Genomic DNA, 13,465 nt, shown 5'->3' on the forward strand with positions numbered 1-13,465 from the left:
CAATCAACGTGGCAGCTTGGGTTCCAGCCAATTCAACATAATGAGCCAAAGGTAAAAAGTTCTCTGTGACGAAGCTGAAGGAGCCTTCATCCAAAGACCGCCTAAGACCACTTCTCAAGACCGCCAGATGGCACTGCGCAGGCGCAACAGGGCGGGGTCAAGGAGGAGACTATGGAAATGAGTACCTGGGACTCATTTTAATAAGAAATGGGGAAAGGTTATGAATATCTATAGGCGTTCCTGGGGTCATTATGAATATGTAACACCTTACTGTATTTAAACACACCTCTTATCGTTAGAAGTTGCGCATGAATGGTGGAACGATCCCCCTTGCGCCCGACGTCGAAATAAACCTATCTGCTTTATAAACTTGTGAGTTGTAAAGTTTCACGACTTTATAGGTTTTAAAGTTGCTTCCGCGCGTCACTAGGTGGGGCAGATGTCTTATAGTTTGAGAATTCAGACATCTTCTCAGGTCTTTGCTCTGGCCGGCCGATGACGGGATGCGGCAACACAAGCACAAGGCCGCAGTGCCACGGTCACCACGAGCCAGCCGAGCGGCTCGGGCAGGTCAGCCAGCAGATCCTCTTCCTGCCCACCCCGCTTATCACCCGCCAGAGTCAGAAACAAACCCCCTGCACAGAAACGCGACGGCGGGCTTCGTGACGTGCGCGGTGCAAGGTCCCGCCCTTCATAATCCCCCGCCTCCCCGGGGCATGGTGCGACCCGCCGGAAGCCGGCGCGGCCAGGGCGGAGTTGGAGGACCGCGGCCAGCAATAGTTAGCCTAGAGAGGCTCTAGCCATAGAGCGTCAGCCTGGAGCGGAGCTGCTGCCGCGCGTGCGGCGCATGCGCCCGGTTTCGCTTGGTGTTGCGGCGTGGGGAGCACTCGGGGGGACGGCGGAGCTATACGGGCAGGGGCCGGCACCATGGCTCCCGTGCTGAACCTCAACAACGAGGTGAGCCGTCCTCTCTCGCGTTTCGTGGGGTGGCGGTCGGAGCAGGCCGGCGGGGATGGGGTGGGAGGCTTTGGCGCGGAGAGCCCGGCGGGGCAGGTGGAGGCAGCAGCCATGGCGGGGGTCTGCGCACCGAGAGCGGAGGAAGTGGCAGAGCTGGGTAAGTGGCAGAGCTGGGCGGCAGCGTGTCACCCTGTGAGCGAGCCGGGACGGACTCCATCCTCCCCAGAGCTGCGTGGCTACCTGAAGTGGTGGGAATGGCTCTGGCGCGGCCCTGGCCGGGCTGTTGCCATGTGGCCTGAGGCAGCTGCCGCCGCCCCCCCAGGAAACGCCGCATACCGCGCTGGCCCCCAGCAAAAGGGCTGTGTGGTGAAGGAAGATGTGTCTTGCGAAGATAAACCACGTCTAAGGGGGTGCTGTGCAATTATGTACACGTGTGCCTCGGTTCTACATCCTGTCACTACGTGTCATATCGTTATCATATCACGTTATCTCTTCCCGTGTTTGTGCTCACACTGAAGTTTTGCAGGTGATTCTAGTGAACATACCAAACTCCCAGCTGCCTGTCTCCTGGATAGCAAAGATATGATGTTGCTTTATTTTCTTGGGTGTGGAGGGAATGCGAACGACAAATTAATGGCTTAGATTTAACTTTTTACTGTTTTGTAACAAGGTTGGTGTTTCATATTTCTTTCAGGTTTTTTTCTACTCTATAAAGTGAATTTAATTAGTTAAATGTGTTTCACTTGTGATGGGCTTTGACTACATGTTTGCAAATTATTGTGTATAATAAGTCTGGCAGAACTAAACTGGCTTCTTTAAAATACTACTGCAGCACCTAAAGAGTAGCTGACAGTTCTGCTGAGCATGGGTTGTATCAGCTTCTGCATTGTACACTTCCAGGTTTCCTAGATAATTCACAGTATGATTAAAGTTACAATTTGTCACCAGCAGAACCAAAATGACAGATTGTACAAGCATTCTCAGACTGCGTTTGTATTTAAAATAAGTTTTATGTTCTATGCATACAATGACTCTGAGAGAGGTAGATTTTCAAGTCAAGAATTTAGTGAGAAGTAGTCTCTTCATCAGAAGAAATGTGGTTTGATATTACATAAAATATACATATTTAATGAGTGGTTTATTACAGGTTTTCAGTCCTTACTCTTGACAAATGTAAGGTCAAATGTGAGTGATTTCGCATTGAAATATGCAGGTGAACCACTGAAGAAGCAGGAGAGTATTTCCTGCATTGTTGAAGCAGCGATTTCTTTGACTGATCAAGTTCAGGTGGTGATTCATAGTCTTTCACCAAAGAGACACTTGTATAACAAGAGATGAAAAAAGCATTGTTTGACTGAGTAATGACCAAACTGTTCTTCAGAAAAAAAATAGAATGCGATGAGTTTCTGTACGGAAGATTAAAAATTAGAGTATGGACACTAAGCACACAAGGCATGTTGTTCCTTCTTATAGTTCAAACATCACCCTATCCTAAGAGGAAACTGAAAGTAAGTTCTTAAATTTTCTGGAGGTGGGAGATTTCATCAGAGCTTGGACAAAAGTTAGGCACTCTCTAATAAATGCGTCTGAGCCTGATCTGTCTAAGACTAGAACGGAGACTTGGTGTGAATAGGTTAAACAATTTTTTCCATTTCTACATTTCATAAGAATGAGAGCCATATTATTTACTATGGTGAGTAGTTATAAAATTTGAAATAAGCATTTTTTTAATAATACTTGGATATTCCCCTTATTTATTAAAGTTACTGAGGTGCTTTTGTGTAAGCACATTTTGTTTTCAAGAGATATTTACCCTCCTCTAATTAAATGTGAAATGGTGGAATTTGACCCTGAATAAAGTAATGATTTTAGAAAGTCTAATGTTTTAAACAAACTATGGGATTTTTAATGTGTATTTTTCCAGTTTGGTAAGGGAAAGACTTACTGTAATTACAAAGCAACTTGATTCTATGCATCTTTGTCATTCCACAATCAACCAATGCTAGGGATCATACAAATGTCTTCCCTCATTAGGCTATATCAAATAGGCATGATGGTAGTTGTTGCAGAAAGAACTTTGTGACCCTTATGTAGCTGATAAACCTGTTGGTATTAGCTGGATTTACAGTAGTTCTTTGTAAGGCTTTGTAAATTCAGCTGTATTATATTTACATATTCCATATTCTAATTCTGGCCAAGGCAGACTTTCGCTATAAATTAATATAATAAAATATAATGGTTCGCTAAATGATAGAGTCCTAAGAAATTTTCGGATGACAGGTTGCTTTTTTTTTTTTTTACCAGTTAATGTTTTGATTACAGGAAGAGCAAATAGTCTAAGACCAGTGTTTCTGAGTAACATAATTTGGTACCTTTCCTAATGCTAATTGACCTTTAGTTTCATTACTTCCTATTATATGTTTGGTACTAGTAACTGATGAAAGAAATAGTTATTGATGTGCAAAAACTTTTTTCTTGAATGTCTTCAGTATTCCTATGGACAGTATTGTCATAAGTAAAAGTTGCACAGCATCTCCTTTATACAGGTAACACACATTTATTCTGAATGTGAAGGACAATGACTTACCACTTGAGTTAGGTAGCTTCAGGTCTGTGTCATTCGATGGCAGAAGTTGTTCTGGTATTACTGTCCTGATGAAAACAAAACAAAAAACCCCTCACACACTTAATGGAAAGTTTTGTTACTATGCTGTAAAAATCAAGACTTTGGTTCTGATACGGTAATGAAGTAAAGTGTATACATGTTTTGAAATTAGAGGATATTCAACTGGGTGATGATTTAACCTCTTATCACCAAAGAAACTTGGAAGTTAACTGTTTTTATTATGAAAAGCTAATCCTCTAAGTAAATAAGACAAATAAAGGACTGTGATGTGTGTCTCCTTTCTGACAGCTTTTGAATTCATTGGCTAATTTCAGAGAATTTAAAAAAAAGACCTCAAAAGTGTTTGGTTTGGGTTTTTTGTTGTTGCTGTTGTTGTTTGGTTTGGGTTGTTTTGTTTTTTAAGTTATTGTTTGATTAAATAATAGAGCCTTTGCGAAGCAACATGCTCCCAACTGTTCTGACTTTATAGGAAGCGAAGAATGTAGATGTCATACTTTTCAAGTGACTACATGAATAGGCTCTGAAATTATTGTACAGAGGTAAGTATCCTGGGTGAAAATAAGAGGGAATTGCAGTTGTTGTGGTAAGGTGAAATTAGAAAAAGGTAAGAAATCAGTCATCATTATTCAGCTATACACAATTAGTTCAGACATACCGTTCGTCATTTATTGTATTTTTTCATGTAAAATTGTTTGTATCAGTTAACAGCTTCAGAAGCTCAGGTTATTTCCATGTTAACAAATAACTGTTGTGCTAGAAGTGCATAAATGTTCTTTTTCTCTAATTCGTGTATAGCTAGATAATAACAGCAAAAAACAAGTTAGCAAGGTTAGCGGTTAGCAAGATCCAGTAATTTTAAGAAGCTATCAGCTTTCTGCTGGCAAGTGTGGTACAGTTTCAGTGTGCCTGCATGACTGAAAAATTAAGATTGAAAAGGGTTAAAAAATGTGGATATTTTTGTAATCCAAACATTGAATTTCTGTATGGGATTATTGCATTTTGATTTCTGAGCCCAAAGAAGAGCTGGGGGAAGTGGAGGAAGTAAAGACCGCAGAAAGTTACAAAGTAAAACAATGAAGACTAGGGTTTTTGAAGAAGAAGAGGAAAATGCAGTATTTCTTACCATTATTACTCGTGTTCTTTTGTACAAGGAAAAACATAACTTGTATAATGAAAAAGTTTTGCAGTTATTGTGCATCAACTGTAGAAGATCATGCATGCTTTTGCAGGTTTTATCTGTATTAAGCCGAATTCTTATCTCGTGTTTAATTTTATAGGCATGCAGGCTGAAGGAATTTTTTTTTTTTTTTAAACGATTGTTGTCTTTTACATGTTTCTTATTTTCAAAAGCTTGCTAAGAATTTTCAGGTGTCTTGTCACAGAGTAGCTTCCAAATTGAAACTTTTCTGGAAATATGTGCTAGATGGCAGCACATAATCATCAACTGCCATGGACAAGGACAAGTTTAAACGGAAAATGGCTCATGTTTAATGCGAAAAATGATCGTTGTTGATCAGCAGTATACAATAGTATGAAACTGAAGCTTTTGAATGGGAACCAACCCAGATTTGTGGGGGTTTTTTTGTTTGTTTTTTTTTTTTTTTTTTCAGAACCCAGGCTTCTTAAATTATATTGTTCTGGTTTTACAGTCGTACTTTGCTAGAATTGATCTTATGTTCAGTGTGTGGTGTCTCAGACATGCAACATGACCCCTGCAGGAGTGTGATTCTCTGATGGTGGTTTCATGAGCAGCTGTACTCTGCTTCTAGAGCTGGAGCTTCTCATTCCTTTTTCCTCATCCATTCCAGCCACGTGGTCCTGCCTCCCTTTTCTGTGAGCAGAATGATTTTTTTTGCTAGGGCAGTTTCCTCCTGTTGGTACCAGGGTCTCACAGGGAATGAGAGCAGCAGAAACACAGGACCAGGGGTGAGTGGGCGGGGGATAGAGGAGGAGTGCCCCACTTCCACCACAGTGAACTATTTGCTTGGCTCTGAGGGCTGGTGGAATGGTGCTGTTCATCTCAATTAAGTGTTTGTCTTTAGGCAGTGACATTTCTGTGAAATAAGCATAAGGTTTGGGAAGGATGTTCAACCAGCAAAACTTAAAATAGTCAGGATGATTATATGATGTGCTATTATGTTGTCTGGCAGGTGTTTATGTTTTGGAAATTAGCTAGTGGTCAAAGCTACAAGGATGGGAAAACTAGAGGGTTCAACAAGGAAACCACAGGAGCCCTTCTGTTTGTCTGATCTTGATAATGTTACATGATGAGTTCATTGGAGAGTAGTTACAAACCAGTTTGAAAGAAGAATCTTATAATTTCACTGTTATACATAAGTAAGTTTATATCTCTGTTTGGAAAATGTGACCTGGGGTATATCAAGGGGAAAACCAAACAAACAAATAAAAAACCAACCACACCAATGTAGTATCTTACCTGTTGCAAAAGAACTCTTAAAAGAAGTTGCAGTTCACTTAAGTAAAGCAAAATTTAAATTTCAGGAGTTGTATTCGCCACAGTAATCAGAGAGGTGAACACTTAGACCTTCTTTTTTGGGCTTTCTTTGAAATTACTTTTCACTATCATGAACAAGCTGATGTGAGCATTCAGTTTATTAGTATATTATATCCAAACGGCTAATGTTACCTAAGGAATGTTGTGATATTCTTAAATACATTCTTAGACCTTCTTTACCAGTGATAAAAAAGAATTCTAGATGGAAACTTTCAAAATAACAATGACTGAGTACTTTAGGCATTATGGTGTTTAAAGTGGTCTGAAATACTAGGCATCCAGCCCAGTGCGGTGATCCAGGCTTCTCTTTGAAATAAAGTAGCTACCCTCAAAGATCTGATTTATGTGCTATCCTCTGGGCGATGTGGTGGTCTAGGAGTTCTTTAGGGCAATTTAATATCCCTCTGTGCTAACTTTTTATCTACCTAAAGGGAAGGTGAGGCATGTGATATGTCTTACTGCTCATAATTAAAAGTATCCTGCCTTCTTTTGAAGCATGCCTCTGTCTGATGGGAAACATCCTGCATTTTTTGATTCAGTGGTGTAGTTGTTAGAGAACTTGCTGGTAGAGAACTTTCCAGTAGTTGAGAAAGCTGGTATATAGGTCCTCTCAGTCTGAGATGAGTTGAATCCAGTGATTCAGTCACCAGCAGAGTGCACTAATCACAAATACTAAGAAATACGAGTGCTAGGCTATTGTCTGGCAAAAAAGGTGGATTAGGTGGGCGAGGAGTGCTTGGTCATATGTTTCATCAGTGGGAGCATTTCTGTAGGAAAAGTCATTGGCAGTGCTCCAAAGGCTGCTTATCCAACAATTAACATAAAATACATGAGCTCCATCAAAAGAAGTACTGGAATTCTGAGCTCTTTACCCCTGAAGAAATTCTTCTTGCTGTTCTACAGATGAGTTCCCTTTTGGTGTTTTTGTCTCTGACTTACGAGCCTTGTTTGTTCCAGTACCTATCTAGCATGCTGAGCCAGCCACTCACTTGAAGTAGAAGCATTTGTACTAGGCTTCTTCACATTGAATAGGGTCTGTAATTTTAGACTTTTCAGTCTGATAAATGCCCCAACATCTGGACTGTTCCTCAGATGATGGACGTGAGTTCTGTTACTGTTCTGAGCTGTCTGCCAGTATTGTTAAGCTGGATCAGAGTGTCTCTGTCTTGGGCAACTTGAGTCAGCTTTAGGTTCACCTGTGACCACTTCAAAATTATTGTTAAGGCAAGGTGGTTAGCACTTCCATATTTTTGAAAAAATACTGGTGCCTAGGATGCTCTGTAGTCAAAATTAGAGCTGTGGCTGAATTCTGGCACTGCCAAGATCTGTGTATCCCTGGCATGCATACGGTCCTAAATACTTCCTTGAAGCTGGTCATACCATCTCTCATATGTCACTGAAATCAGTCTAAAGTCTTGGAAAGGTCAAGAGAACAGAGAAAAAATATATTTCTACATAATTCAAAGCTAAATAACTAGTCTGTTCTCATTACACTGGGAAATCACCACTTTTTGCTGTAAATTAGAAGTCTGCCCAAAGTTAAAGCAAACAGGACTTTTTCTTTAAATGTTGGTGTACTTGGCAGCAGTCATTTTAGCTCTATAGAAGTGCATGTAAAACTTGTTGCATTACTTGTGTTACTATGAAATAACTCTAAGCACAGCAGTTTCTTGAAGGAGAAGAAAACTGTTAGATTGGGCTCGAATTCTGCTTAAAACTGTTCAAGTGTTAAATTACTGACATTCTTTTACAGACCATGTAAATGTCCTAAGGAAAAGGTCTTTTGAAAGCTTATGAAATTTCCAAAGTTATACTCTGTGAGATAGAATTCTGAGGATTTGTGGCTTTTTTTTCCTCCTTCCTAGGAACTGTTCCAGCAGCTGTTTCTAGAGTTTCTAGAGTTGCCACATCATCAGTTATATTAACAGCAAATTCTGATCTGCTGTTCACACAGATTTTGTTCCAGCAGATTCCTGAAGCAATTAAACATAGTAATCTGCACAGTTTTTTACGTCTATCAATATTGTATACAACCATTATCAAACTACTGTTCTTCAGGACAGAAATGAAAACTTTTCCTTAGCTCAAGTGATTTATGTAAAGTGTGTGTGGTAGGCCACGTAGACTAGTAAGATGCTCTCATAAAACAAAACATCTGTGGTTCCTTGCTGTGGTAGAGTACAGTAATTAAAAAAACATGCAAACACAGTCATGGGAAACTTTGTAACTTATTTTAAAGGAATTGTGAGATACTTGCAGTACACAGTATAGTCTTTTATCAGATGTGATTTATGGATATATATGCCTGCATAAAATATGATTTAAATAAATTATTCTGTTACTGTAAATTTGCTTAATTGCTTGCTGCTGTAATTGCAGACATCCTTTTGCAACCTTTGTATTTCTGGGCCTGAAGCTTGCTGCCAATTGAAGAAAGAAGCAAGGCTGAAATGGGTGTAGAAAGGAAGGGCTGGTGTTGGTTTTTTTCCTAACAGAATTTGGAGGCTTGGGGAAGGAGGAGTTGCTCAAAGGAGAATAGTAATGAGTTGCGAGTTCATTGCAAATTGCCAGTTGGTATGGCAATGCTGAAATTCCATTGAGTTTGTCTTATGCTGTGGCAGTCAGTAGTGAAGAGCAAGGGGTAATGGCTTTAAAATGAAGGTGTGTAGATTTAGATTAGATATAAGGAAGAAATTCTTCACCATGAGGGTGGTGAGGCCCTCGAACAGGGTACTCAGAAAAGTTGTGGATGCCCCATCCCTGGGAGTGTTCAGGGCCGGGTTGGATGGGACTGTGACCAACCTGGTCTAGAGGAAGGTGTCCCTGCCCATGGAAGGGGAGTTGAACTAGATGATCTTTAAGGTCTTTTCCAACCTAAACCATTCTATGATTCTGTGAATTAAGGGGAAAGTTTTTTTAGTTAGGTTTTTCAGCACAGAAGTAACCAGCTACTAAATTCAGTTACTCACTTTATTGTACTTTAAATCCTATAAGAGAAAGGGATTTTAAATCCTTGTTCTGATTTTATATGAAAAAAAGTACCATTACATTATTTCTGTTGCAAAGATGGGTCACAATGACACATATTTATTCATATGGCATTTAGTGTGAGATGAAGTGTGTGTATATATATTCAAAACTAACCACTTGAAACGTAAATCAGTTCATCATTTTTTTTAGAATGCGAGTATTCTGTTCATTTTTATTCTCTTGTATTTTATATTCTGTAGTCACCTGACCTAGAATCATTCTGTTCTGTAATTTTTGTGTTGAATAAACAGGTCAAAATTGGGTCCACCAGAGTATTTGTGTGATGGCTCGTAGAAAACTTCCGTTTAAAACATCAGTAAACTTGATACTGAGATCTCCGTGGAACTAAAAATATGCTAGGGGCTCTAATTGAGAAATTAAACTTTTACTCTACTGTCTAGAGGTCTGGTTGGATTCATTCATTTGTGTTGGAGGCAGTTTATCATATGTATGTAGACTTGTCTAAATTATTTTCGTCTGTGTTCAAGCAAACTTTGGGTATAAAGTGGCTCTCAGCAGCTGAATTGGACAACTGTCAGTTTAAGACAGTATCATATAGCAGCATGGTAGGGTGAGAAGTTAGATTGCAAGGTCTTTAAAACTGATACAAAACAAAAGACTTCAGTCTCAAAAATTCATGAGACTGACTAGGGACGGAAACAAGTAATATTCCAGTAGGAAGAGGAGCTCAGAGTGAGGAGTAAAATGTGAGGGACTATTTGTTCTCATTTTTAATGAGTCAAATGTTGGAATTACTGCTTGTCTTTCTCCTGAAAGATATTGCATGTGAAGGCCAGGTGCAGATGTAAACAGTGCATCTGGAGTAGCTCTTTGTTGGGAAGTTATTTTAGATAAAGAGTGCCATCTTGTGATTTGGCTTCCTCAGTTTCCAAATGACTATAGTAATGAGACTAAGACAGTTTCAAATAAAAATCTCCAAACATGCTTTAAAATGGCTATAAAATTGTGCTTATTCTTTTGTTATTTCTGTTCTCTTTTTTTTCTTCTGCAGTTCAGTAGTTCTTTGCTCATTTCCCTAGATTCTGGCCTTGATAATTTTATTCTCAGTAGAGAATGAAAACTAGCCAGCAAAATAAAATTGACCAATGGGAAAAAAAAACAAACTTATTCCTCAGGGTGTAACTCTTCGTAGTTTTTATACTAAAAATACTGAAGTAACATTTATTTTTGTCTTTAAAGAAGATATTCACAGGAAAGCGCACCCCTTTTAAAAAACAAATTATTGAAAGCTAGTGGTGGAGCAGGACAAGTAGAAATGAGTTTTTACATAAGCAGAACACACAGCATTACTGTGACTGGCATAGAGCTACCGGTAAATACTGAGTATGGATATCTGAATCTCTAAGGGGCTAGTGGAACATTTTCCATTAAACTTGTAGCTATTACCATGTGTCAGGTACATGGCAACTGGAAATTTTTACTGTGATAACAGGCTATCTTAGTTAATTTCAGGGTCTGCAGTACTTTTGGGATACATGCATGGGTTCTGAGGGAACTGGCAAAGGTGCTTACCAAGCCACTTTCAATCATTTATCAGCAGTTCTGGCTGACTGGGGAGATCCCAGTTGACTGGAAGTTGCCAAATGTGATTCTCATCTACAAGAAGGGCTCCAAGGAGAATCCAGGGAATTACAGCGGTGTCAGTCTGACCTCATTGCTGGGGAAGGCCACGGAACAGATCATCTTGAGTGCCATCATGCAGCACATACAGCACAGCCAAATGATCAGGCCCAGTCAACATGAATTTATGAAAGACAGGTCCTGCTTGACTAACCTGATCACCTTCTATGACAAGGTGACCCACTTGGGTGGGGGGAGGGCTGTGGATATTGTTTACCTGGACTTCGGTAAAGCCTTTGACATTGTTTCCACAGCATTCTCCTGGAGAGGCTGGCTGCTTACAGCTTGGATGGGTGTACTCCTTACTGGGTAAGGAACTGGCTGGATGGCCAGGCCCGAAGACTTGTGGTGAACGGAGTCAAATCCAGTTGGCGACCGATCACAAGTGGTCCTCCCCGGGGGTCAGTTCCGTTTAATATCTTTATCAGTGATCTGGACAAGCGGATCAAGTGTACCCTTACTAAGTTTGCAGATGACACCAAGCTGGGTGGGAGTGTTGATCTGGTGGAGGGTAGAAAGGCTCGACACAGGCATCTGGACCAGCTGGATGGATGGGCTGTGACCAGCTGTATGAGGTTCAACAAGGCCAAGTGTCAGATCCTGCATTTGGGTCACACCAACCCCATGTGACACTACAGGCTTGGGGAAGAGTGGCTGGAAAGCTGCTTCATGGGAAAGGATCTGGGGTTGTTGGTCAGCAGCCAGGTGAATATGAGCCAGCAGTTTGCCCAGGTGGCCAGAAGCACAACAACAGCATCCTGGCTTGTATCAGAAATAGTATGGCCAGCAGAACTGAGGAAGTGATTATGCCACTGTACTTGGCACTGGTGAAGCCCCATCTCGAATCCTGTGTTCAGTTTTGGGCTGCTTACTACAAGAAAGACACTGAGGTGCAGGGCAATTTCAGAGGAGGGCAACAAAGCTGGTGAGGGGACTGGAGCACAAGTCTGGAGCACAAGTCTTACGAGGAGCAGCTGAGGAAACTGGGTTTTTTTAGCCTGGAGAAAAGGAGGCTGAGGGGAGACCTTATCGCTCTCTCCATCTATCTGAAAGGAGGTTGTAGCATGTGTTGGCCTCTTCCAAGCAGCAAGTGACAGCAAGAGTGGCTTCAAGTTGTGCTGGGAGATTTTTACATTGGATATTAGGAAAAAATTCTTCATGGAAAGGCATTGGAATAGGCTGCCCAAGGAAGTGATGGAGTCGCCTTCCCTGAAGCTATTTAAAACATGGCACTTAAGGATATGGTTTAACAATGGACTTGGCAGTGTTACATTCATGGTTGGACTCAGTGATCTTGAGGGTCTTTTCCAACCTAAATGATTCTATGAATCCTCTTTGTTGTTTTATGAGGGCTCATTAGAAAAAGTCTGAGATCATGTACAGATACGCTAATGTAGGAAGGGATGAGTGAATAGAGACTGGTTGCATGAGAAACTGGTAAAAATTGTTTTGAATAGCAGCTGGTTCAAATAAATGAATAAGGGATTTCATCCAGAGGCAGAAATCACTGGGAGGCTGCTGCAAAGGAAATTAGTAGCATGGAAGCAGGAGAGCATAACTTAAACTTGGTTGCATGATAAAATCAGAATTCCAGATGATGGAAAATAAAGGGCAGTTAAGGTGATTGCTCATGGAGCAATTCAGAAATGAGTGATGGAAGGAAGGGAAGAGAGGGATAGCTGGTAATTCTTTAGATGTTGAGGCAGTCAAAAGTGATAGGTGAGTAATAAGGTGTTTTGGACAAGAGGGAACAGGACAAGGAATGAGGAGAGCTCATGAAGGGAAACGTGTTGTTTGGTATGGAAAAGCTGGATACTTGAAGAAAGTAGCAAGCTTCAGAAGGGAATGCACCAACAAAACCAGCACGTAGTGTTGGAGAGAACTTCAAAATGGCTGGGCAATAAACATACCATACCTAAAATAGATGGGTATTGTGAGAGCATTTGGTCTGTTGTAACAAAGAAGATTGTGCAGGAACCAAGTGCTGTTCTAAGGTGTTAGTAATACAATACTGGTGTAGTTACACAAGCTCTCGTATATCTGGTGTCTTGGCAACTGCTTGACAGAGAGCTAAGTGCTTGAAGGTATAGTTTTTAAACAAAAGAATAGTGCATGTCAGACATCTGATGGGGATATTTTAAGCTCTTTATTCATTCTACTTTTCATACTTGTCCTTTTCCCCAGTTCCCATTTTATGTCATGAAGAAACCTCCAGGAAGAAATCAGATTATTAGATTTTTCTGTTTTTTTTTTTTTTTCCAAGCACTTTCCCATGTGTATGTGAAAAATCCTCATCATGAAATAGATTTTTCTTTTTAAACTGTTCTCAGGGAATAAAGAACACTAACTTCTGTAGCATGGTAATTCTCCATTCCCACTAGAAAGAATTCTTACTGTCCTTCCAAAAAGACTGAAAAGTAAGTTATATGCTAGTACTGTTGAAATACCCCACTTTTTAAGATTTGGTTTGGTGTTTTGTTGTTTTGGTTTGGTTTTTTTACCTTGATCTGTAACTGTTGTGTGAGACAAGGTTCTCACAAAAAAAAAGTCATAGACACCTGATAGCAGAAGTCACCCTTAATGGAATAGCATTTTTGGGAGAGGGGAAGTAGTATACTGTTTCAGAGTCTGACAGGCCAATAATATTGAAGCATGTTTGAAGCCAACAGAAGCTCACCTCAGATTCTGATGATTTT

The 13,465-nt window shown here is 40.5% G+C and overlaps 1 protein-coding gene across 4 annotated transcripts in view; it reads left to right on the plus strand.

Annotated features, from left to right (window-relative positions):
- The first annotated feature begins 818 nt into the window (after positions 1 to 818).
- SRFBP1 (serum response factor binding protein 1) overlaps positions 819 to 13,465 on the plus strand; it is a 74,350-nt gene continuing 61,703 nt past the window's right edge. For 3 of the 4 annotated variants that reach the window (XM_065861758.2, XM_071802608.1, XM_071802609.1), the window contains exon 1: positions 819 to 957. In XM_065861758.2, the coding sequence (XP_065717830.1) occupies positions 928 to 957 (30 nt within the window). In that variant the 5' untranslated portion in view covers positions 819 to 927. The remainder of the gene's footprint in view (positions 958 to 13,465) is intronic. The other variant, XM_065861757.2, reaches the window with a different exon arrangement.

Source organism: Patagioenas fasciata, chromosome Z (assembly GCF_037038585.1).
Source record: "Patagioenas fasciata isolate bPatFas1 chromosome Z, bPatFas1.hap1, whole genome shotgun sequence".
In the NCBI taxonomy this organism is placed as follows: domain Eukaryota; kingdom Metazoa; phylum Chordata; class Aves; order Columbiformes; family Columbidae; genus Patagioenas; species Patagioenas fasciata.